This window comes from Anolis sagrei, chromosome 1 (assembly GCF_037176765.1).
Source record: "Anolis sagrei isolate rAnoSag1 chromosome 1, rAnoSag1.mat, whole genome shotgun sequence".
NCBI classification, from domain to species: domain Eukaryota; kingdom Metazoa; phylum Chordata; class Lepidosauria; order Squamata; family Dactyloidae; genus Anolis; species Anolis sagrei.
The window spans coordinates 242,367,593-242,394,264 of record NC_090021.1 but is presented as its reverse complement, the minus strand read 5'-3'; the positions used below and the strand labels follow the sequence as shown (position 1 = coordinate 242,394,264).

Sequence of the window (26,672 nt, the reverse complement as noted above, 5' to 3'; positions counted from 1 at the left end):
CCTGCCTTTCCCCTGTAGGGACTCATGGTGCTAACAATCCCACCCTTCAGTCATATTTTAAAAGAGGGAATCCATGCTGGCAAAGCATCTCAGCCCCTGCTACAACGTTTCAAAGTAGTAAACTGAGTAGATAACAAGTAGTTAAACACAAGCAAGGAAGCAAAGAGAAATTAAAACAAGGGTGCTAAATTCCAGAAAAATAATTCTGTAAAAATGTGTAGTCGTAGCTGATGTGCTCTAGTAGTAAAACCATAGTTGAGTTAGGTATCTAACTCAAACTCAGATAAGTAAACCCAAGTTCTAAGAATAGATAATCCATTAACAAATGCCTCTGTGTTTACAAGACCACAGGAAAGACCAGAATAGAAGGCTCTGCATGAAAAAAATACATATATGCCTAGCCTTCAGGAAAGGCTCAGAGTAGGGTCAATTTAAGATCTTGGATGCAGGAGCAAGATAAAGTCTAATTACAGTACAATTCAACAAGAATACAGCTTTTAGTTTTTTTAAACAGAGTACAGGCAGTCCCTGAGTTACAAACAAACTACTCATATATTTTAAATACTTTGCTAATGTTTTTATGTTAAGCCACTTTGAGTCCCCTTCAGGTGAGATAAAGCAGGGTATAAATAAATATAATAATAATAACCCAGTACTTGGCACTAACTGACAGCGGCACACATAAACACACACATTTATATAAAGCCCTCCTAATTTAATTGCCTAGGAAAAACTACACAATGAAAACAGGACAAAAATCTGAGATATCAGCTCTGCAACATAAAACAAAGTGCCGATGTGAAGGTGAAAAGATAACTCACAGAAATTGAGGGTTCAGTATGAAAACAAGACATATATATGATGTATACAAAACATATATGATTAAATATTCATATCATAAAATCAGAGATTTGGAATAGGTCTTAAGGTCCATCAAGTTCTACTCCTTGCTCACTGCAAGAACTCCAGCTAGTAGCTTCCGAGGAGGAACCTATCCAGACTCTTTTTGAAGGTGTCCAGAGAAAAGAGACCTCACAGGATCTCCTGGTAATTGGTTCAACTGTCACAGCACCCTTATTGTCAATCTTTAGTAAAAGTCTACCCTCCTATAATGTAAAATCATTTAACTTGGTGCTACCTTCCAGAAGAATTACTGCCTTTGCAATCTGTTGCAATCTGTGAATATTGAAGTATTGAAATCCATCTAAGGCTATGAGGGACAACAATAAAGACAGTTCTTCTTTCTAAACTAAAAGACTACAGAGAAACAAAGCAAAATAACTAATGTGAGGAGATGTAAAAGAAAGCAAAGTTCCTGGGTCTTTCATTGTTATGAATGAAAATGGTCACAGAATTGGTTAAGTGCAGCTCCTGACAAAGATACATAGGGAACAAACTAAGTGAAATACTTCTTCATTATCCAGAGTATAGAGCAGTGGTTCTCAACCTGTGGGTCTTCAGATGTTTTGGCCTTCAACTCCCAGAGATTCTAACAGCTACTAAATTGGCTGAGATTTCTGGGAGCTGTAGGCCAAAACACCAAGGGACCCGCAGGTTAAGAACCACTGGTATAGAGGATTTCTGTACAATTTTGCATTTAGCAATCTCATGAACATTTAAATGTTATATAAACTGAGCAGGAACTTCAAATGGCCAGAAAGTCGTGTTCATTGAGTAGCTATTACAAGTTACTTCTTCAGAGCATTACTATAAGAGTAAGGCTACATTTTGAAAGGAGAATCTACACTGCTGACAAAAGTCCGATAAAAACCACCACTGAAGTCTTCAAAGCACAATGCCAGCTGCTATTATTGTTGTCTTTCTGCTCTTCAATTTATTCTCACCAAAAACGTCCTGCAAATTATGGGTGATTAAGTGATACTTCTCTTCTGCTGTCCGTTCATGCCCCATTGCGCCAATAGCTGTTTGGCTCAAGCACTGAAACTTTGAGGCTTGTTCTCCCTGGGTTGAATCTGCTGCATTAGGCTGAAGAATATCTTTGTTCAATTGTTCTATTAACAGTTGACCTCTATAGTAGTGGTTCTCCAGGTGTTTTGGCCTTCAACTCCCAGAAATCCTAACAGCTGGGATTTCTGGGAGTTGTAGGCCAAAACACCTGGAGACTCACAGGTTGGGAACCACTGCTCTACAGCATTGTGCATTCCTTTTTAAGGAGATGTTGGCTTGACAAGGCTTTTGGGGTTTAGTATTCACAGCCGAAGTGCATTACAATTAATACTAGTACTTACGTTTTCCATGTAAAATTCAAATTGGTTATCCACAGGTGATGGATTTCAGCACTACCACCAATTTTGCTGTAGCTGCACTGCTGGACACCAATTGTAATAAGAGGATACAATATTATTAATTTTATCACCTGTAATTGATGTTTGTAGAACCCTGCTTCACTGACAACTAAAATTTCCAAATGGAGAATCACTGCACTCTGATTTCACATTGTCTGTTGACTTATACCAAGCTCCATTAATTTTATTGGGTTTTCTTAGATGAGGAATGCTCAGAGGTGGTTTTAGCAGTTCCTTCCTCTGCAATATAACTCACAGCACCTGGTATTCGTTGGTGGTCTAACCCATGCATGTTCTGCTTAGCTTTCAAGATCAGACAGCTTCTAATGCCTTTGGGTTGTTAAATCCTTAAATGAAAGCTCAAATGGGATAATACCATAGATCCAAATGAATCATTAGAACTTCTAATTTGTGCACCCACACTGCTTCCAAAAAACAAGTGTCCAGGGACCGTGGGAAGGTACTTTGACAAGAGCAATTACTCATTTGCAATTCTACAAAGTAAACAATCTAGTTGTAAATGATTTAAGAAGGTTGGTTAACATCTATGGCACCACATTTAAGATACCTGGTCATTTCTTCTCATTATGGTAAGCTGTCATCAATGTTGAAAAAATGATTTTTTTCAACACAGATAGCAGCTTACAATAGCATTATATTTTACATTGTAAATACACTTACTGTGACTATAGAAGCCTTATGTCTGTTTTTGATTGCAGGATTGAACAAGGATAGGTATATGTAAACACAAAAGGTAAAGGTAGTCCCCCGACATTAAGTCCAGTCATGTCTGACTCTGGGGTGTGGTGCTCATCTCCATTTCTAAACCAAAGAGCCAGCGTTGTCCGTAGACACCTCCAAGGTCATGTGGCCGGCATGACTGCATGGAGCGCCGTTACCTTCCCGCCGGAGCGGTACCTATTGATCTACTCGTATTTGCATGTTTTCGAACTGCTAGGTTGGCAGAAGCTAGGGCTGACAGCGGAAGCTCACGCCGCTCCCCGAAATTGAACCTGCGACCTTGCGATCAACAAGCTCAGCAGCTCAGTGCTTTAACCCACTGCGCCACCGGGGGCTCCATGTAAACACAAACCTGCACATAAATGTGACTAGAAGCTGCTGAACACATACCTTGGGTATTTATAGATTGTTTCTAATGCTTGGTGTAAAGTCACCATAATGATTTGGGGTTACCATTAAGATTCTATTTATCCTGTTGTCGTTGTGGCTTTATGTTTCCATGTTGGCTCTGACTGCTGTTTTTAATTAACTGAACTGAAAATTTGGTTGTAACCCCACCTTGGAAATCCTTTGGAGCAAAATAAAGAACCCTCCTGGCCCTCAACATTCAATTTGGCCTATGGAGGCCCTTGTCAGTCCACAGCTTTTTTAGCTGGTCTGTGATCAGCAACTGGACTCAACGGGATATTTAAAATGATATTTAAAGGTAAAATAATCTTTCAGAGAAGCTGTGCACCTACTGCAAGCTGTTGCATGAAACACAGCTGTGCACTTCACAAGTTCTGCACTTCTTTCTGCATGGCAGGGAAACATCCAAGCAGGCAAGAAGTATAGCCACACTGCTAATGTCCCTGTTCCTTTGGCTCCAATCACTGTTGGAAAACATCCTAGACAAACGGGCCAGTGGGCCAAAAATATTTCTCTATTACTGCTTTCATTAAGTCATGTTCAAGGGTACTAAATTTCTTAGGGGGCCTATGCATACCTATGTATATACTATATTCTTCAACTTCTCAACACATAGTTTATTTTCAAGCTCATCCATCAAGGGAAAACACATGGCAAAACAGAAGGATGTAAAGTCTTTCCACAATGTGTAAGTTATAAAATGATTTATATATATATATTCAATTGTTATATATTTTGCATATATTTCATGATTATATATTCCCTGATTTTTAGTTGCTCTTTTGCAAAATCCCACTTTACTGTCCCCAGGTGCTTTAACTTCGCTACTCAAGCATCAGTGTTTTAAGCAAAGTTTCCAATAGTCTTTCTGATACATGAAAAACTTGATATATGCATTCAGGAAATCTCACTGTACAAAATCACCATCTTTTTTCATGAAGTCAGAGCTTTGCCATTCAGAAAACAACTAGAAAGAAACACTGTCTTGATTTAGCAGTGTATCTTTTTCTATACTGCTAGTTCTGAAGCCAGAGACCAATTCAAAAGAAACAGGAAGAAAGAATGCAATTCAGCATTTTCCAGATACAATGAGTGGGTCAGAGAGACTTCCTTTTCTTAGAAACACTTTTGCTGAGCTGAACTAATCATGCCTTTTAACTCAAAAGAGGACAAATCTTGCATATATATGTTTGCCTGATCTTAAATATTATGAAGTATATTTAGAGGTACCCAGTAATAAACATTTTTTTCTCATGTATAAGAGAGGGAGACATGGAAACCAACAACATTTTTTTAAGATTAATACACACACAAACAAAGACACATACCCCCCAAATAACAAAAAACTGACAAACCACATGCTTTTAAGATTCAAATGAAAGCATACAGGATATAAAATGACTCAAAACCATCAAGAAACAGATCATACAAGCAAAAACTGAAGATTATATTGAGATATATTCACCCAAAATAGATGGCACAAAGTTACAATGTGATGTAATGATCTTGTTGCATGGTATGGTTTGCCTCTCTTGTGGACTTGTTCAGCGTTTTTACAAAGTCCTAATGCAACAACAATTTTTGGAAACCCAGCCCAGCTGTCAATTCTAATATGTGGCAAAGTTAAATTTGTCCCCATGGAGTTATTTATTGAAACGGGTTTTTATTTTTATTGGCTTTTAGTATTTTACTTTATTCTCTGGATGATTTGAAAATGGTTTGTTCCATTTTAAATCAAGCCCCTTCAATATACCCAAATAACTCCACATTGCTTCAGAAACCCACTTAGGCAGAAAGGTATTCTGCATTTCAATAAATACCAGCTACACTGGCTCTATAAATAAATCAATTGTCTAACCCCATATGAAGCAGCTTCCCAATCTAGTTCAGGGATCCTCATTCAAAATCTTCTTAGGTTCTCCAAGTTAACGGTAGATCAATGGTTTTTTTATTTTATTTAAGGGATGGAGTTTTGTTGACAAGGTACGAGGAAAAGCCAACATAGACTTTCCAAACATTGTATCACTATTTTTTTTAAAAAAAAACCCTCTAAAATCAGAACAGTAAATAAAGAACAACATTCAGAAAATAGGGGAATTCCAGACACGAAACAATCAGGGCAAGCTAACACATCCCAACAAAGGATTCCCCCGAGCAGGAAGAAGCCAAGCTTTGAAGCTGCCATGCTATTCAATGCTAATCAAGCTGGCCAATTGCAACATTCACACTTACCTCCAACAGACAAAGAGTTCCTTCTCCTACCCTGGACATTCCACAAATATATAAACCTCACTTGCCTAGTTTCCAACAGACCTCATAATCTCTGAAGATGGCTGCCATAGATGTGGGTGAAACGTCAGGAGAGAATGCTTCTGGAACATGGCCATGCAGCCCGGAAAACTCACAGCAACCCACTGTAATTTTAGGTCTACAACTAAAAACTGTGCACTGTGCCTGTGGCAAACAAAGGTTTAAACAGATTTCCTAGAACTGATTAAGGGTCCTTTCACCACTCATGATTCTAACAGTATGATTCCACTTTAAACTTCTAGAATGCTGGACTTTCTAGTTTGATGAGGCACAAGAGTTCTCCAGAGAAGAATTCTTTAAAGTGCAACTTCCAAGGTTCCATAGGATGGTAGAAGGGCAATTAAAGTAGGATCAGAGAGAGTACTATAATTATAAAATGCGAAAGGGTTCCATGATTGGCTGCTGTGAGTGTATTACTTGAACAAAACAGGGTTGATCCTGAACAGTGTGTGAAATGGTTCCGTTGTCAGCCTACAAAGCCAACAGGGGCTTGGGAAGTGATTGCTCTATTTTCCAAGTCTTAGATTTGTTGTTTAAGTATAATTGCATTTAGGGCATTATTAACATTTTGAATCAAATATGTAAAGCCAACATCTGCTTGCATGATTGAAGATGCTGAATCTAATCCTTAACTGTAGGCAACTCTAGCGTGACCTTGCAAGCTGTTCAATACAGCAATCTCCCCAAATGTCACAGCTGCAGTACTACACAGGGTATCATTACAACATGAAAATGATGTCTTTCTATGAGGACAGAAATAGATTATTTGACTATGTCTTTGAAGACTTCTTTTTTGTCTGTGTCAGCGTAAGTGAAAAATCACATCCAGATGAGTATAACCATGGTAGCTGAAGCAGAGGGCCCAATAAATGAACAATACAAATATTTAAGATGCCTAGTCAGGATACTTACAATACCTTTCATCTGACTTTAGAAAAGTAATACTCTCCATTTTCAATCCAGACATTTTGCTAAGTTCCAGCATTTAGGCATGTCAACACACCGTTGCTTCAAACCAGTTGAATATTATCCTTATTCAAAAGTTCAGAATTGTGCACACTAAAAGAGTGAAGAGAGATGGGGCATTGGACTCTTGCCAGAGTCCTAAAGATTCCTAAAAAGTGTTCTCTCATGTAAAACAATTAGTGGTTTTTTTTTAAAAAAAAAAATCACTTTCATGTGGGTCCTGCACCCACAACACCCATTAAAGTGGCAGGCTGACACAGGAATATGAATGTAGTTTTCTAACAGGGCTATTTTCTTTGCAGAAACTGGACAATATGTTTGAACGTTTTCAAGCTTTCTGTACATCACGAATTTTAGAGCATTTCATTTCATAATCATTATGTATATTGGTAGGTATCAGGTCTTTGTCGTTATCTAAACTTGCCCTCAGTGGCACAGTGGGTTAAACCGCTGCTGAACTTGCTGATCAAAAGGTCATCAGTTCAAATCCAGGAAGCAGGGTGAGCTCCCACTGTTAGCCCCAGCTGCTGCCAACCTAGCAGTTCAAAAACATGCAAATGTGAGTAGATCAATAGGTACCACTCCAGCAGGAAGGTAATGGTACTTCATGAAGTCATGCAGGCCACATGACCTTGAAAGCGTCTACGGACAACGCCAGCTCTATGACTTAGAAATGGAGATGATCACCAATCCCCAGAGTTGGACACAACTAGACTTAATGTCAAGGAGAAACCTTTACCTTTTAAACTTGCAAGATAGCATCTAGTCTCTCTGTTTTAAAGAGTAAACTCATCAAGTTTCTATACTTAATCCTATAGGCTGTTTACTTATTCAGGTCTGCCAACACACTGCACTTCATCTGCCTGTGTGGTATGGGGAGTTAAGATGACATAGCCTAACAAGTTAGTTCTGTATAAACAAATTACATAGCACAATGGGAGAAATCCAATTATTCACGGTATATGACTACAGATTTCCTACACACATTTAATTTTTATCTTGTGAATATTATCCCACAAACCATAGGTTTCCAGAGACACAGATATATAAATAACTCCAATGCACTAGTTTCCAAAATGGTATTGGGGTATCAAGGGAGAAAACTGCACAAAACTCTTCTATGCTCTTCTATGACTTACTGAAGGATGGCAAAAATTGCACATTCAACTCCATAGGTCATCAACATTTACTGCATAGAAAATGCTGACATACCTTTCTAAGACACACATTCTTCTAGCGAAAATAAAAAGGACATTCAGTTTCTGTAGTTCCTTACCAATTTTCCCCGACAACAGAACTCTAATACCATCCATCCCATCTCTCAGTCTAAATTTCTTTTTTGATCCATTTATTATAGAATATGGATGCTTTGCCCCATTATTTACTCTCATCTAAGCTTAATTCACTTTAATAAACCTCAAGCACCATTTATTAGGAACAATCCCATTTGAATGAAGCTTGGGAAATTTATTTAGCAAATATGGCCACTTGCAATGTCCCATAAGCAGGGAAGCCACCATTACTTTGCATATTTTACTGGAGTTTATTTGCATCAACATGGAAGACGCCAAAACATAATTTTATATCAATAGAACTTATTTTGCAATATTAAAAAAATACTTATAAAAGTTAAAGAACTGTTGATCTCAAAATGCAAGCATCTGAAATTGCTTTCCTAGGCACAGATTTAGAAGCTACAAGTGTTGCTGGCTTAAAATCCAGAGCACTAACTTGTAATTAACTGGATTCTTGTTTTCAAATGCATCTTTTCAACTTAAATTTTATTTAAGGAGATTCTGGTAACCTACCTGCCATAGAACAAGTAGCTTTCTTATTACTATCTTGATTTAACCTTTAAAGCATTCCATCTACTTAAACTGATCCATTTAACAACTGTGAAGAGCCTCCTGTAATCAAAACAAACCTTGCATACTTGATGTTTTGGAAACTATCTTTAGCTGAGTTTTGAAATTATCTTTTGTAAATATCAATTACTGAATTCTCTAGAATGGAAATAAAATCTGTTGTATATTGATATGGGCAGAAGGGTGTTGCTTTTCAATAACATACAGTTAACATTCAATGTTGTCGTTCCATCACCCTATCTATACATATAATAAAGGTGAAAGTTTGTATGTGGAGGACAAAAGTGTGGCGGTGTGGCGGTGTATGTGCCAGCATTATGATTGGCCAGCCTGAAAGTTCCAACATTCGGATTGGCTGCCGCAGTGGTGCTATTTGCATATGGTCTCTGATTGGCCAGCTTCAATAGGAGCCCCTGGTGGAGAAAAGAGTTCATGGCAGAAACGGGGACATGAGAAGGAAATTTGCATATGGTCTCTGATTGGCCAGCCTCAATTCCAAGATTCTGAGATGACTAAGAGAGGAAAGGAAAAGGCCAGGGGCTGGGTCAGACAATTACCAATACAGACTACACTTGGCACACAGAGCCTGCAAGACCGACTTGACATCCTACTGCAACCATGGATGATGGGACTTGCAGTACCATCACTCACATTCAGACCGCTGTTAACCTCTTCCAATGACTGATCAGGACCAAACTTGGCACATAGGCCTCTCATAACCCACTTTACGCCTGGTGTGGTTTGGCGGGGGATGGACCATGGATTATGGGACTTGCAGTACCTTTGCTCAATTCTTGAGACCACTGCAACCCTCATCCAATTACCGATAAAGACCAAACTTGGCACACTGAGTCTCCATGACCCACTCTACATCCTGGTGCGGCTTGGAGGAGGGTGCACCATGGATGATGGGACTTGCAATACCTGCACTCCCTTCCTAAAACCATTATAACTGCCAACAATAATGGATCAGGAACACAATTTACACAGAGAACCCGCATAACCCACTCTACATCCTGGTGCGGTTTGGAAGAATTTGACAATGGATAATGGGACTTGCAGTCACTTCACTCACTTCCTGAGACCACTGAGACCCTTGCCAATGACTGATCAAGACCAAACCTGGCACACAGAGTCCCCATGACCCACTCTACATCTTGGTGTACTTTCGAGGAGGACAGACCATGGATGATAGGACTTCAAGTAACTCCACTCTCTTCCCAAGACTGCTGCAACCCTCATCTAATGTCCGAACAAAACCAAACTTGGCACACAGAGCCCCCATGACCCACTCTACATCCTACTGCGGTTTGAAGTAGGGCATACCATGGATGATGGGACTTGAAGTACCTCTACTCGCTTTCCGAGACTGCTGCGACCCTCAACAATGACTGAACAACACCAAACCTGGCACATAGACCTCTCATGACCCACTTTACGCCATGGTGTGGTTTGACTGTGGATCGAGGATGGATTATGGGACTTGCAGTATCTTCGCTCAATTCCCGAGACCACTGCAACCATCATCCAATTTCTGGTAAGGACCAAACTTGGCACACCGGGTCTCCATGATGCACTCTACATCCTGGTGCGGTTTGGAGGATGATGCACCATGGATGATGGGACTTGCAGTACCTTCACTCACTTCCTGAAACCACAGTGACATTCATCCAAATACCAATAAAGACCAAACTTGGCACAGAGAGCCCCCATGGCCAACTCAACATTCTGGTGATGTTTGAGGGAGACTATGGATGATGGGACTTGCAGTACCTTAACTCACTTTCTGAGACTGCTGTGACTTTCATCCAATGACTGATCAAGACCAAACTTAGCACACAGAGCCCCCATGACCCTCTCTCCATCCTGGTGCAGTTTGGAAGACGATGGACCACAGATGATGGGACTCACAGTACCTTCACTAACCTCCTGAGACCACTGTGAGCCATATAAATAACTGATAAACACCAACCTTGATATACAATTCCTTTCTCTAATAACCCGGGCAGCGCCGGGTCCCCAAGCTAGTATAGAAATATATCTGACTCACCTTACTCTTTGTTATTCCTACCTATATGGATAAATTGGAGATGGGATAGAGGAACACAGCTGAAATCAAACTCCATAATTGGTGAATCCATTCAACTCTTTTTAATATGTTGCTTGGTTGTAATTTGTTCAATACATCAAGGCCACAACAAGGCCATTTTAAGTATTACATTGGGTTAAACTTATATTCAGAAACGTTGCCTTAGCGAGGAACTTGATCACATCTGTTCTAACCCAAATAGGTTATTTATTTGGGAGAAAGAACCCTGGACATTTCACAGGTATATATACACTCTACTTGCTTTCACCACCATCAGATCCTCTGAAGATGCCACCCACAAATGCAGGCAAAACGGGAGAAAATGCCACTAGAACACAACCACACAGTCTGGAAACCACACAACATTCCAGTGATTCCAGCCGTGAAAGCCTTCAACAATACAATATTTTTGAGTTGTATAGTGCAGGTTGGGTGCAGCCTATTTAAAAGGCGAGTCATCACTTCTGAAAACCCCTAAGAAAGATATTCCTCCCCCCACCCCAAGAGCTTTCCTGTGGAATAATGGGGGAAATAGGTGTCACAAAACAGTTTATTTTCATTCTTGTAAGCTGCACTGAATCCTAGTGTTGGGAGAAAGGTGAGAATGGATGAATAAAGAGCAGTACTAATAGTAATAAGTTCATTTAAGTAGTTTATTGTTCCTGTTGGATGTACTTCTTGAATTATTAAAATAGATAATAATAATAATAACAACAATAACAATAATAACAATAAAGCTTTATTTATAGACAGCCCTCTGTCCCCGAGGGGATTCAGGGCGATTTACCTACAAAAAAGCAAGCATTCAATGTCACAATGCAGCCCCCCCCCCCCCGATGGCGCAATGGGTTAAACCCTTGTACCAGCAGGACTGCTAACCGAAAGGTAGGTGGTTCGAATCTGAGGAGTGGGGTGAGCTCCCGTCTGTCAGCTCTAGCTATCTATGAGAGAAGCCTCCCATAGTTTGGTAAAACATCTGGGCATCCCCTGGGTAACGTCCTTGCAGACAGCCAATTCTTTCACACGAGAGGCAACTGGCAGTTTCTCAAGTCACTCCTGACGTGAAAAAAAATGCCAATCAAATAAAAAATCAATATTTATCTCCTGCCCATGTCAGAGTGGAATACAATCCAATCTAGGATAATAAGTAACAAATAACAATATCACTCATATTAGACTGAAAATATATTAAATCTTTATAATGCTTAACACTATATGATTTAAAACTGGTTAAAACAATTTAAAATGGCATGTGTGCAAAGTGGGGGGGGGGGGTTACGGTTCTAAACAACTGGATCTTTATTCCCTACCCAAGTTGGCTGATAGTTTAAAACAACTATCCCACAAGTAAAAAGGCCAGAGATAAGTATCACCTATACTTGTTCAAACTCTAGTCTGCAATAACATGTCTTGTTCCCGCCTAAGTCAGCCTACTTTTCCAAGAATGTCACATTCAGTTGCCAATGATATCAGGAGACAAACCACTATCTCTGCTAAACAATGTTACTACAGAAATATGCTATACTGCCTCCATCTCCCCGTGTTTTACAGAATGCAGAGAACAAGACCCGTTAGCATTACTGCTAACGTTTTCTTTATTTTTACCAATGCTTATTATTTTTCTTGCTTGAATAAGAAACACTTTCAGCAACTTTACCTGGAAAAAGCAAGGAAAATGTAAGAAGATGCAAAACCCATTCTCCCCTCCCCTCTTTTTTAAAAAAAATGGCACAGAATTATAGGAAATTACTGTAGTCACACAGTCCCTTTACTTCTATTATCTATCCAAGGTAGAAAAATTATTCTACAGAAATGATCAATTAAGGCAATAGAAGCTGATGTTTTACTTTCCTTGTTTTATGATGTAATCTAAATAAATGCATTTTTTGATGTCAGAAGAGAAAACATATGAACACGCTGAAAAGGGAGACAAGCTGAGATCTCAGCAGGAATCAAGCAATAATCTCATACTTTGATAATACAATTTTTTTACTACATTTAACTTAGATTTTGTAGTGCTTCCAGTTACTGAAAATTGTTTATTTTGATCCTTACCAGGTATCACAGTAGCAAATGGGATAGGCACAACTGCATCTTGTCAATCCAAACATCTATACCTACACATATAACAACAACAACTTTATTCTTGTATCCTGCCTCCATCTCCCTGAAGGGACTCAGGGCGGCTTACACATGGCACAAGGTGTCAAAAAATGGGACATAAAATAAAACACAATATAAAATACAATGCAATAAAACAAATAGACATAAAAACAAACAACTCAAGACTCAAATTAAAACTGCACTCCTCAACCAATGACAGTAAGGTACTGTAAGCATGGCCAGGCTGTAAACAATAGGACAAAGGAATAGGATAAGTGCAGGGTTGTAACCATGGAAAGAGGGCATGGGATAAAGTCTAAGGCTGCATAACTATTATGTAGAACAACTAAGGACTAGGCATTCTCAAAAGCTTATTTGAACAGCCAAATCTTCAGGTCCCTATGGAAGGAAGAGAGTATGGGGGCTTGCCTAATATCCCTGGGGAGGGCGTTCCAAAGCCAGGGGGCACCACCAAGAAGGCCTTCTCCCTCGTCCCCACCAACTGCGCTTGTGACGGTGACAGGATCGAGAGGAGGGCCTCCCTGGTAGATCTTAAAGCCCACACCCATTCATTGGGGGGGGGGGGATGCAGTCACATCTCCATTTAACTTTAAGAAAGCCTATTAAGTATCTAAATTCAGTACTAGGAAGTGCTCCTGCATGATTTTTAAATATTCAGATTATGTACGTAAAAGAAACTCTTGGTGAATTCAGCTGCTCCAACACATCTCTTCTTTAATTTTCAAGGGTATAATCAACTACTTACCATACATGCAGTTGCTTGTTCTTTAGTAGCAAAGCCACACTTATCTTTTAAATGTAGTGCACATCTTTTTTTTTTTGAACATGACAGATGTCCACACATTGGAAAATGCCAGAAGGTAGTCTGCACTCTGCTCCCAGTTCAAGAAACTATTTGACTAGAGGCCCTACAGAATATGTTGTGATGAGAGCATCCCACACAGAGCTGTTTATATTCCCTTCAAATCTCTGAAAATGTGATGCACGACAGTTTCACTCTCAAAACAGACATGAAAACCAAAGACCTCTTGTTCTAAACTGAAATGACCTTGCCCTTCAATTCTGAATTAGCTCTTAGAGGTGTCTGGATCTGTACAGAAGAACAAACCAAAGATGGTATCCACATTGCTTTGTGTGACCACAAAAAGAGAAGTCTCTTGCTTATTTCGGTTTTTAAAAATACACAGCCCTGCTTTCACATATATGTACTATGAAACCCATCTAGAATCACCTCATATAACATAACTGGAAATGTAGACAAATGAGAATACAGTTTTTCAGCCATATTCTTTAGTATATGCTCCTACAGTATGCAATTTGTTTTTGGAATAATAATCCAAGGTCTGAAATCCCATGTTTTGATGCTTGCTATCTCATCCTATCCTATTCCAATAGTGATTAACAAAGTACAGAATAGGAGGTTTGGGAAGCACTTAGATTATTGCCCCTATCCCCCCACAAAGCAATTGATTCAGAAGATTCAGGATTTTTTACGTGTCAGGAGCTACTTGAGAAACTGCAAGTAGCTACTGGTGTGAGATAACTGGCCATCTGCAAGGACATTGCCCAGGGGACACACGGATATTTTGATATTTTAGCATCCTTGTGGGAGGCTTCTGTCATGTCTCCGCATGGGTAGCTGGAGCTCTCCCCCTAGATTCAAACCACTGACCTGTCGATCAGCAGTCCTACCGTCACAAGAGTTTAACCCATTGCACAACCAGGGGCTCCAGAAAATCCAGTAATTCAGTAATTGAGCATTAAACCAGAGTCACCTACAGTCTGCTACACTTTCAGTACTCATAATCTAGCAATCTGCTGGCTTTTAAAATACAAGTGATTAGTCATGCATTAAACTTAATATGTAAGACTTACAATATTGAATGGACTTGGGAGTACCCATATTACATAGTTGTAGCATGCTCATGCTGTTCTAACTGCCTGGAATCCTGGGATTTGTAGTCTGAGGAGGGATTTGGGATTCTTTGATAGGGAATTCTAGTGTTGTAATTTAGCAGCATGAACTAGAAGTCTTTAGCAGATCATTCAAAGGACCTCATCAGGCTACATATCCCAGGATTCATTGTAATATAGTCTTGAACATTAAAGTGATATTGACTGCTATAAACATGGAGTATGGATACACCCTGTTAGCTGTTTCCTCATAGTCAGATGCCACATAACTCCAAGTATACCTCGAAAGAGGAAGGAAGGAAATCTGCCATCTGCTCTACTTGTGTGCTTGTTTTTGTAGGCATTCTTTGAACTATTTGAGATTATAGGAAGCATTTCCACATTCCTAATACACTAGACTTTAACATCTAATTGAAATAGATACTTCTTTGTGGTTAATTAGATTAATGCTGAATTGATATGATGTATGAGATCCATAAACAAGCATCAAATGTGCTTTTGATTATATTTGGTGTCCTAGTTATCTATTCTTAGCTTCCGAGTAACTTTATTCATGAAACATACATTCTCTTCATCAGAGAGGTAATCACTGCAACAACATCCTAGTTACTTACCTTTAAATTTAGATCGAATGTTTGCCAGTTCTTTATTTATTCGTTTTATCTCTGCTTCTTTGCTTTTACCTGAAAGCACAGAAGGAATCAAGTTCAGAACACAGTATTTTACATAGCTTCCATTTTTGCCAATAAAAATTGAGCACAAGTCATTAAATGAACCCTAAAATCAAATCTCAATGGAATTCACCAAAGAAACAACAAAGGAATCCAAGTCAGTACATAAACATTTCAGTTCTTGCTCATCAAGTGCCCCAAACATTTCTGGAAAGAAATACAGCAGAAAAAAAGACTGTAGGAGATAGTATTTGATAGAAAAAAGTCATTATATTGTGCTCTACTGCTTGTTGTTCCTTTCTCTAACAGTTATACTTTAACTAGCTTTTATTTTAATATTATAACTACATTTTTGAAATGATACAAGTTGTATCATATTTTTATGTGGCAGCGTTCTGATTGGCTGCCGCTGTGGTGCTATTTGCATATGGTCTCTGATTGGCCAGCTTCAATAGGAGCCCCTGGAGGAGAAGAGGGTTCATGGTAGAAACGGGGCATGACAGAAGGAAATTTGCATATGGCCAGCCTCAAATCCAACATTCCGAGATGAGAAAGAGAGGAAAGGAAAGGCCGGGGGCTGAGTCAGAACACTCCCAATACAGACCGAAATAGGCACACAGAGCCCCCATGACCCACTCTACATCCTACTGCAGTTTGGAGGACTATGAACCATGGATGATGGGACTTGCAGTACCACCACTCACATTCTGAAACCGCTGTTAACCTTATCCAATGACTGATCAGGACCAAACTTCGCACAGAGACCTCTCATGACCCACTTTACGTACTGGTGTGGTTTGGCAGGGGATGGACCGTGGATTATGGGACTTGCAGTACCATTGCTCAATTCTTCAGACCACTGCAACCCTCATCCAATTACCAAAAAATACCAAACTTGGCACACTGAGTCTCCATGACGCACTCTACATCCAGGTGCAGTTTGAAGGAGGATGCACCATGGACGATGGGACTTGCAATACCTGCACTCCCTTCCTAAGACCATTATAACTGCCAACAATGATGGATCAGGACCACAATTTACACAGAGAGTCTGCATAACTCACTCTACATCCTGGTGCGGTTTGGAAGAATTTGACAGTGGATGATGGGACTTGCAGTCACTTCACTCACTTCCTGAGACCACTGAGACCCACGCCAATGACTCATCAAGACTAAACTTGGCACATGGAGCTTCAATGACCCACTCTACATCCTGGAGCAGTTTGGAGGACGACAGAGAGTAGATGATGGGACTTCAAGTACCTACACTACCCAAGACTGCTGCAAAACTCATCTAATGACCAATCAAGACCAAAGTTGGCACACAGAGCCCCCATGACCCACTCTACATCCTGCTGCAGTTTTGGAGAAGGGTGGACCATGGATGATGGAACTTCCAGTACCTTCACTCACTTTCTGAGACCTCTGCAAACCTCATCCAATGACGGATCAACACCGAACTTGGCACATAGACCTCTCATGACCCACTTTACGTCCTGGTGTTATTTGGAAAACTTTGGAGATGGATGATGGGACTTGCAGTACCTTTGCTCACTTCCTGAGACCACTGAGACCCTCGCCAATGACTAATCAAGACTAAACTTGACACATGGAGCTCCAATGACCCACTCTACATCCTGGTGCAGTTTGGAGGAGGACAGACCATGGATGATGGGACTTCGAGTACCTCCACTCCCTTCCAAAGATTGCTGCAACCCTCTTCTAATGACCAATCAATACCACACTTGGCACACAGAGCCCCCATGATCCACTCTACATCCTGCTCCAATTTGAAAGGGGATGGACTTTGGATGATGGGACTTGCAATACCTTCACTCACTTACTGACACCACTGCCACCCTCATCTAATGACTGATAAAGAGCAAACTTGGCATACAGAGCCCCCATGACCCACTCTATATCCTGCTGCTGTTTGTAGGAGGATGGCCCATGGATGATGGGACTTCAAGTACCTTCACTCACTTCCTTAAAATAATGCAGCCGTTATCCAATGACCAATAAAGACCAAACTTGGCATACAGAACCACCATTACCCACTTTCTCTAATAACCCGGGCAACGCCGGGTCCCCAAGCTAGTATATAATAAAGAAGAGTGTTTGTTTGTATAGGACAGAGGAATTGTGGAGGGAGGGCGGAAGTGTATGTCCCAGCGTTCTGATTGGCTGCCGCTGTGGTGCTATTTGCATATGGTCTCTGATTGGCCAGCTTCAATAGGAGCCCCTGGTGGAGAAGAGGGTTCATGGCAGAAACGGGGCATGACAGAAGGAAATTTGCATATGGTCTCTGATTGGCCAGCCTCATTTCCAACATTCCGAGATGAGAAAGAGAGGAAAGGAAAGGCCGGGGGATGGGTCAGACAATTACCAATACAGACTACACTTGGCACACAGAGCCTGCAAGACCCACTCGACATCCTACTGCAGTTTGGAGGAGGATGAACCATGGATGATGGGACTTGCAGTACCACCACTCACATTCTGAGACCGCTGTTAACCTCATCCAATGACTGATCAGGACCAAACTTCGCACAGAGACCTCTCATGACCCACTTTACGTCCTGGTGTGGTTTGGCCGGGGATGGACCGTGGATTATGGGACTTGCAGTACCATTGCTCAATTCCTGAGACCACTGCAACCCTCATCCAATTACCAATAAAGACCAAACTTGGCACACTGAGTCTCCATGATGCACTCTACATCCTGGTGCAGTTTGAAGGAGGATGCACCATGGACGATGGGACTTGCAATACCTGCACTCCCTTCCTAACACCATTACAACTGCCAACAATGATGGATCAGGACCACAATTTACACAGAGAGCCTGCATGACCCACTCTACATCCTGGTGCGGTTTGGAAGAATTTGGCAATGGATGATGGGACTTGCAATCTTTTCACTCACTTCCTGAGATCACTGCGACCCTCGCCAATGACTGATCAAGACCAAACTTGGCAAACAGAGTCCCCATGACCCATTCTACATCCTGGTGCACTTTCAAGGAGGACAGACCATGGATGATGGGACTTGAAGTACCTCCACTCCCTCCCCAAGACTGCTGCAACCCTCATCTAATATCCAAACAAAACCAAACTTGGCACACAGAGCCCCCATGACCCACTCTACATCCTAATACGGTTTGGAGTAGGGCATGCCATGGATGATGGGACTTGAAGTACCTCTACTCGCTTTCTGAGACTGCTGCGACCCTCAACAATGACTGAACAACACCAAACTTGGCACATAGACCTCTCATGACCCACTTTATGCCCTGGTGAGGTTTGACTGTGGATCGTGCATGGATTTTGGGACTTGCAGTACCTTCGCTCAATTCCTGAGACCACTGCAAAACATCATCCAATTTCCGATAAGGACCAAACTTGGCACACCGGGTCTCCATGATGCACTCTACATCCTGGTACGGTTTGGAGGATGATGCACCATGGACGATGGGACTTAAGAGTACCTTCACTCAGTGAAACCACTGAGACCCTCATCCAATGACTGATGAAAACCAAACTTGGCACACAGAGCCCCCATGGCCAACTCAACATTCTGGTGAGGTTTGGGAGAGAACAGACTATGGATGATGAGACTTCAAGTACCTCCACTCACTTCCCAAGACTGGTGCAATCCTCATCTAATGACCAATCAAGACCAAACTTGGCACACAGAGCCCCCATGAGCGACTCTACATCCTGGTGCTGTTTGGAGGAGGACGGACAATGGATGAGGGGACTTGCAGTACCTTAACTCATGTTCTGAGACTGCTGTGATCCTCATCCAATGACTGATCAAGACCAAACTTGGCATACAGAACCGCCATTACCCACTTTCTCTAATAACCCAGGCAACGCCGGGTCCCCAAGCTAGTTGTACAATAAAATTGAATGTTTTCCCCAGCACACACCAGAAGGCACGCTTACCCCTCCACACTAACACCACCACAGCACAGCCTCCAATGCCACATCAATGCGAAGTCATGGAGTTCAATATAGTTACAGCTCTAGGATAAAAGCAGTCTCTCAGCCTGTTTGTCCTTGCCTTTGGCCCCTTCCACATGGCTTTGTCTTCCAGGATCTGATCCCAGATTATCTGATTTAAACTGCATTATATGAGTCCCCGCTGCTAGATAACCTGGGATAAACAGATAATCTGGAATCAGATCCTGGGATATAGGAGCAGAGTGGAAGGGACTTTTGTCACCCTGTACTATCTGCTAGATTGTAAGAATTTTTAAAAAGCATATGCTGGGTGAGATAGATTCCCAAGAATGCTCTGAGCTGTCTTAAAGCTGTGGGACCTATAACGTTCTTCCAATGAGGGGAGAGGGCAACCAATGATTCTCTGTGCAGAAGTGGTGACCCTTTGGAGCGCCTTCCTATCTGCCACTGTGCAGTCACTAAACCATGCCCAGATGCAGTAGATTAGAACACTCTATAGCAAAACGGTAGAAAGTCGCCAAGTTTTTCATTCAGTTGTTGGCACTTTAGAAGTCTCAGATATTACAACATCTTCTGGGCCCTCTTAACCAATGCTGCAGCATTGGTGTCCAAGGTCAGATCCTCCTTAACAGTGACACCCAGGAACTTAAAACTAGCCACCCACTCCCCTTGGTCCCCATTTATGACCAAGGGCTGAATTTCTGTTCTATTCTTTCTGTAGTCCATTATAAGCTCCTTTGTCTTAATGATATTAAGAACCAGATGAATCACAGGTGCAGACAATCTACCTCATCCCAATAGGCAGCCCTATCCCCTTCAGAGATAAGCCCCACCACAGTTGTATCATCTGCAAATTTGGTAATTATATTGTTATGGTGGACAGGAATGCAATCTTATGTGTGCAAAGTGTAAAACAGAGGACTTAACACACAGCCCTGTGGCATCCCAGTGTTGAGAGTGAGAGCTGAAGAGGTATAGACTCACATATTTGAAATTATATATATAGATTTATCGTATTTTAGAGAGTTAAACTGCATTCTGAAACTGCATTATATGGCAGTGTAGAGGGGATCTTTGACTCCCAAAGTGGGGCAAAAAGTGAGAAATACATAAATATGACAACCACCACCTGTTGAATTGGTGTGGCTTATATTAGGTGTGTATTTTGACTGCTGTGATGGATATTAAGTTGCCTTGGAAAACTATTTGGTTTGACAGCTGTAGTATGAGTAGGATATGCGTCTTGTTGTCATTGAAAGCAGTATATGGTTTCTAGTTTTTCTCCAATTACATTGCTAAATTCTGTTTCTTACCCTTGATGCCATATCTGTATACTAACTAATGTTGTCATTGGCAAACATTTCTGTAAATAATTTTCTCACTATTTTTCTCTTGTGCTTCTTTAAAAAAAATCCAGTCTTTTTGAAATGTGTTTTCTTTTATCATGTTCTATTTTATTTACATCACATTGTTTTTATAAGCTCATCTGGATGTGCTGTTGAAGGGGAAAATATGGATCTCTTAAAACAAGTTATCCTGCTAGGCTTTAAGAGGTCCAGAAACTAGGGCTGAATAACAGTCAGAGACAATCTATTGTAAGCCGCCCTGAATTCCCCTCCAGGGGTGAGAAGGATGGGATATAAATGTCTGAAATAAATAATAAATAAATATTGGAGTCCCTCTTCATCAGTGAATGGCTTCCTTTACCAAACTATTGGAAAGCTGAACAAAAACATACATAGAGCCCTTTGAGATGTTAAGAACAAGAAATAAATATTATGTGTGTTTTAAAAGCAAAATCTATGGATGTTGAAGTTCTGTTATATACAATGGAGTGGAAAATGGTGTCCTTTATAAAAATGACAAAATCAAGTCTTGCCTTTTGGAATTTCAAGCTATCACTGATGGAATCCATGGATATATCAATGGAGATAAGGGCCAAACTGTATACCATTTCCAAGATGTTTCTTCCCAAGGGGTGTGTGCGGTTTAAAAAAAAGCGGGGGGGGGGGGGGGGCGGACGACGACGACGACACAATAAATTCTAATAGTAGATCTGTAGTACTGCAATGTTAAGGAACATTTAGTCCTCCAACTGTTTTGGACTTTAACTCCAAAAAGTCCCAACCATCATGGCTCATGTCAAGGAATTATGGGAATTGTTGCCCAAAACAACAAGAGGGACACAGAACACCTACTAGACGATCGCATTACTGAGAGTGAGGATTGGGTAAACTATTTTGTACCCATCCCTCATCCCATTATATCTCATTGCAGCATCCCCACAATCAGTTCTTTTGTTGGTGTGTCCTGCTTTGTGTGGTTATAAGCATTTTATACTAATACAATGAGATCATTTGGTACAATTCAAGATATTACTATCCTTAGAATGATAGTTTTAAGATATAAGTTTACTCTGTCATCAGTAAGAAGTCACACCCGTCAGAACTGGGGGTTCTTTAACAACCCTAGTCAAGACATTGCTCTAAATACTTCCACTTTTAAATGCAAAAAGTGATTCATACTTTCTGTGCCATATTCCTCAAACATTTGAGTCATCCCATCCCCATTTCCCCACATTACCAGGAAAAGGCAAACAAAAATGCTAACACCCATAACTCTATAGACTAGAACACTGACCTTCAAACCCTGAATATTTGCGATTAGCAGAAGGCATTTGTACTTCCTTGGAAAGGTCACTCAGATAGACAGGAACATCCAGCAACACTCTTTCTACAATGTTACCAGAATTAGCCAAGCCAGATGTGTGAGAGAAAGCATTGTATTCACTGTCACATAATGGGGGTGTCAATGGTACCGAAACAAGAACTACTTGTTATGTCACAGCTTATGTAATTCCAACATATGAAGTATCTGAATGTGCAAGCCAGGGGCTTTTGTATGTGCATTTGTAATATGTTTTTTAAGGTCTAAATCCAACAATTGGTGCAGCAGCAGAAATTTCTTCTCTCCTCTGCCTGCCTTTAATACAGAATCCAAAATGTTTTTATTCAGTGGCATGAGAGGACATTTCCCCATTAATCCGTTCTGGTGTTGGGTTCTCACAGCAGATATAGCCCCAATGAATGATAATCCTACATGCAGCTTCTATGGACCTCTGGGCTTTTTTGAACATCTGCCAAGAGATATCCTGCATACTGTGATACAGCCTCAAGTAGGCCACTACCAGTACACTACCAGTTTGGTGCCTGGGAAGAGTAACAAGCCAGTAGATTTCGGAGATTAACTATCTAATCGCGTTTTACCATTTACCCTCAATTTTGTCTTCAGTGCACCCTTTATACGAAGGTCCTTTTTCTTGACTCCATCTCGGAAGAGTTCCCCCCTCACAAATAAGTTACTCCACTGCTATCTCACCCCTTGTTTTTAGCCCTAGTATTTTAATTTGTGCATTCAGCCCGCTCACTGTTCTGTGTCTTGAATGGTTTTATTTTACTGTATATTGGTTGTAATATTCTTATAGTGTATGTTTTATGTAATTGATTATGTTGTTGCTTATATTCTGATTTTATTTTGTTCCTGTGTTGTTGGGCTTGGCCCCATGTAAGCCACCCTGAGTCCCTGCTGGGGAGATGGTGGCGGGGTACAAATAAAGATGATAATGATGATGATTATTATTATTAGCTACTGCTTCCCTTTATAAAATCTTAAGAGTTGGAAGACACTACAAGAGCCATCCCGTCCAACCCTATACAATCAAAACACTCCTGACTGATAGACACCCAGTCTCTGTTTAAAAACCTCCAAGAGAAAGAGACTCCACCACATGCCAAGGAAACATATTCCACTGTCAAATAGCTATTATCAGAAAGTTCTTCCTAATGTTTGGCTGGGATCTCTATCCCTATAGTTTGAATCCCCTGTACTGTTCTATTTTCTGGAGCTGCAAAAAACAAGCTTACTCTCTCCTCAGTGTGACATCCTTTGAAATATTGAAATATTTCAAATGTGCATGTGCCTGCTTAGACCGCTCTTCTGAAGGCTAAACATACGCCCAGTGGTGCAATGGGTTAAACCCTTGTGCTGGAAAGATTGTTGTAGTGATTTGAGTGCTGGACTGCAATTCTGGAAACCTGGGTCCGAATTCCCACTCAGTCATGAAAAAGCACTGAACTTCGGCAAGGTGCATTCTCTAAATCTCAGAAGAAGGCCCAAGCACCCCCCCCCCCCAAATAAATCTTAGGGTTGCCGTAAGTTGGTAACAACTTGAAGACACACAATAATCTTGAGGACCATCTTCTTCTAATAACAAAGATGTTCAGAGAAAATTTGCCATGTACTCTAATATATCCTAAGTCTTATACTGCGTACTATGTACTATGTAACATGCCATCAATATGAACTCATGATACAGTATTTGAAATAATAAGGCTATTAAGTATGTTGCTTCTTTCAAAGGCATAAAGAAGCATCCAAGGGATAACTGACTTTGTTATTCACACCTCGTTTGTAAATTTTCAAAACTGTACCTTCAGAGTCAGAATAATAATTCATTCCTTCATGCCCTTTTGGTTCATTCTGCAGTATTTGTTTTGAACAGCAGAGAATTATCTTTGCAAGTGCTCCCTGCAGATTAGTGCACCACAGAGCTTCCTCTGTTTGTTACAGATGGCCAATCCCCTTTGAACAACAAGCTAATAAGTGTGGAGAAATTCATAACCAGTTGAAAGGCAATGTTCAATGCTATCTCAGCCAAGCTGCTGGATAGAAGCTAGTCAGTTTGCAACAATAACCAGCTTTTCTCTCTGTCTCTGTTCACTTGTTTTTCCTTCTCCCTTTTTGCACAATTAACTTCAAATAATATTTTCAGCCATGTATTTTTTTAAACAACACGAGGAGGCAAAGGCTATTCACAGGCATCACACACTGGTTTCTCTTTAAGTTCTGGGTTAATGAAATGCCACATTGGTTCAGAATACTAACCTGGAACACAATGAAATTAATGCAACAGAAAGTCCTACCTTTTTGGGGATTTTATATGTACAATTTTTACTGCTCCCTTTGTCAGCTTCAATTATAGCAGTGGTTCTCAACCAGCAGCTGTGGCCTGGCCCCAAGAACGAAAATGTGGTCCGCAAACCTCCTTCCTTTTTATTTTTTATTTTATTCACTAGCCATCCCCTGCCACGCCTTGCTGTGGCCCACATGGGGGTTCTGTGTGGGAAGTTTGGCTCAATTCTATCGTTGGTGGGGTTCGGAATGCTCTGTGATTGTAGGTGAACTATAAATCCCAGCAACTACAACTCCCAAATGTCAAGATTCTATTTTCCCCAAACTCCACCAGTGTTCACATTTGGGCATATTGAGTATTCGTGTAGAGTTTGGTCCAGATCCATCATTGTTTTAGTCCACAGTGATCTCTGAATGTAGGTGAACTACAACTCTAAAACCAAAGGACACTGCCCACCAAACTCTTCCAGTATTTTCTGTTGGTCATGGAGGTTCTGTGTGCAAAGTTTGATTCAATTCCATCATTGGTGGAGTTCAGAATGCACTTTGATTCTAGGTTAACTATAAATCCCAGCAACTACAACTCCCAAATGACAAAATCAATTTTTTGAGTGAAGGACATGCATTGGGTTGTTAGGTGTCTTGTGTCCAAATTTGGTGTCAATTCGTCCAGTGGTTTTTGAGTTCTGTTAATCCCACAAACAAACATTACATTTTTATTTATATAGATTTTATTTCTGCTCCTTTCCGCAGAGCTGACCAGCCACGCCACATTTGGTAACACTTTTGGTACTAATGTTGGAGAGTGGTCCCTGGTCAAAGTGGTCCCAGGTCTAAAAAAGGTTGGGGACCACTGAATTATAGCAAAGAAACATAAAAACACATTCTAACTTGTATGCAGACCTAAGCTAAAGCACATCTTGTTTGTCACAAACCAGTGCCAACATTCCCTGGCCTCTAATTCAATATCAAAAGGCAACAGGAGAATTGACAAAATCTAGGCGGTAAAGCAGCCACGTTAAGCAACTTTAGCCTAGTAGGAGAAGAAGGAGCCAGCATATGGTTTCCCAACAGAAATGTTTGCTTTTGCTGTCCTATGTACCAGGTCAAGGGGGCCATCCAAACAAGATCAAAGGAAAAAACACAATACGTGGTGAGACAGAATCGGCTTCTCTACATGAAATATTTATTTTGAATCCACTGTGTCTAATAACCGATTTAAAATACACAATTCTATACAATGTTTTTAAATTTCCATTTTTCATTTTAAGTAAGTGTCATTTCACTTATTTATATATATTTATACAAGGGTTTTTTCTCCTTCCATAATGCTGCCAGAGCTGTAATTGCTAAATATTATAATGCCTTCATGAACTAGTACTTTAATTCCATTTATATTATAGGTTAAGCATCCCTTATCTAGATCTCCAAAATCTGAGATATTCCAAAATCCAATTTATGGTGACTCATAAATTTCATAGGGTTTACTCAGACAATATCCCACCAAATTGGGAGGGATAGCCAATACTCCAGAGGACAGGAGCAGGATTCAAAACGATCTTGACAGATTAGAGAGATGGGCCAAAACTAACAAAATGAAGTTCAACAGTGACAAATGCAAGATACTCCACTTTGGCAGGAAAAATGAAATGCAAAGATACAGAATGGGCGACGCCTGGCTCGAGAGCAGTACGTATGAAAAAGATCTTGGAGTCCTCGTGGACAACAAGTTAAACATGAGCCAACAATGTGATGTGGCGGCAAAAAAAGCCAATGGGATTTTGGCCTGCATCAATAGGAGCATAGTGTCTAGATCTAGGGAAGTCATGCTACCCCTCTATTCTGCTTTGGTTAGACCACATCTGGAATATTGTGTCCAATTCTGGCCACCACAATTCAAGAGAGATATTGACAAGCTGGAATGTGTCCAGAGGAGGGCGACTAAAATGATCAAGGGTATGGAGACCAAGCCCTATGAGGAGTGGCTTAAGGAGCTGGGCATGTTTAGCCTGAAGAAGAGAAGGCTGAGAGGAGATATGATAGCCATGTATAAATATGTGAGAGGAAGCCACAGGGAGGAGGGAGCAAGCTTGTTTTCTGCTTCCTTGGAGACTAGGACGCGGAACTATGGCTTCAAACTACAAGAGAGGAGATTCCATCTGAACATGAGGAAGAACTTCCTGACTGTGAGAGCCGTTCAGCAGTGGAACTCACTGCCCCGGGGTGTGTTGGAGGCTCCTTCTTTGGAAGTTTTTAAACAGAGGCTGGATGGCCATCTGTCAGGGGTGATTTGAATGCAATATTCCTGCTTCTTGGCAGGGGGTTGGACTGGATGGCCCATGAG

The 26,672-nt window shown here is 40.8% G+C and overlaps 1 protein-coding gene across 2 annotated transcripts in view; it reads right to left on the bottom strand.

Annotated features, from left to right (window-relative positions):
- AP2A2 (adaptor related protein complex 2 subunit alpha 2) overlaps positions 1-26,672 on the bottom strand; it is an 82,712-nt gene that overhangs the window by 45,200 nt on the left and 10,840 nt on the right. For both annotated transcript variants that reach the window (XM_060769023.2, XM_060769032.2), the window contains exon 2: positions 15,338-15,406. In XM_060769023.2, the coding sequence (XP_060625006.1) occupies positions 15,338-15,406 (69 nt within the window). The remainder of the gene's footprint in view (positions 1-15,337; positions 15,407-26,672) is intronic.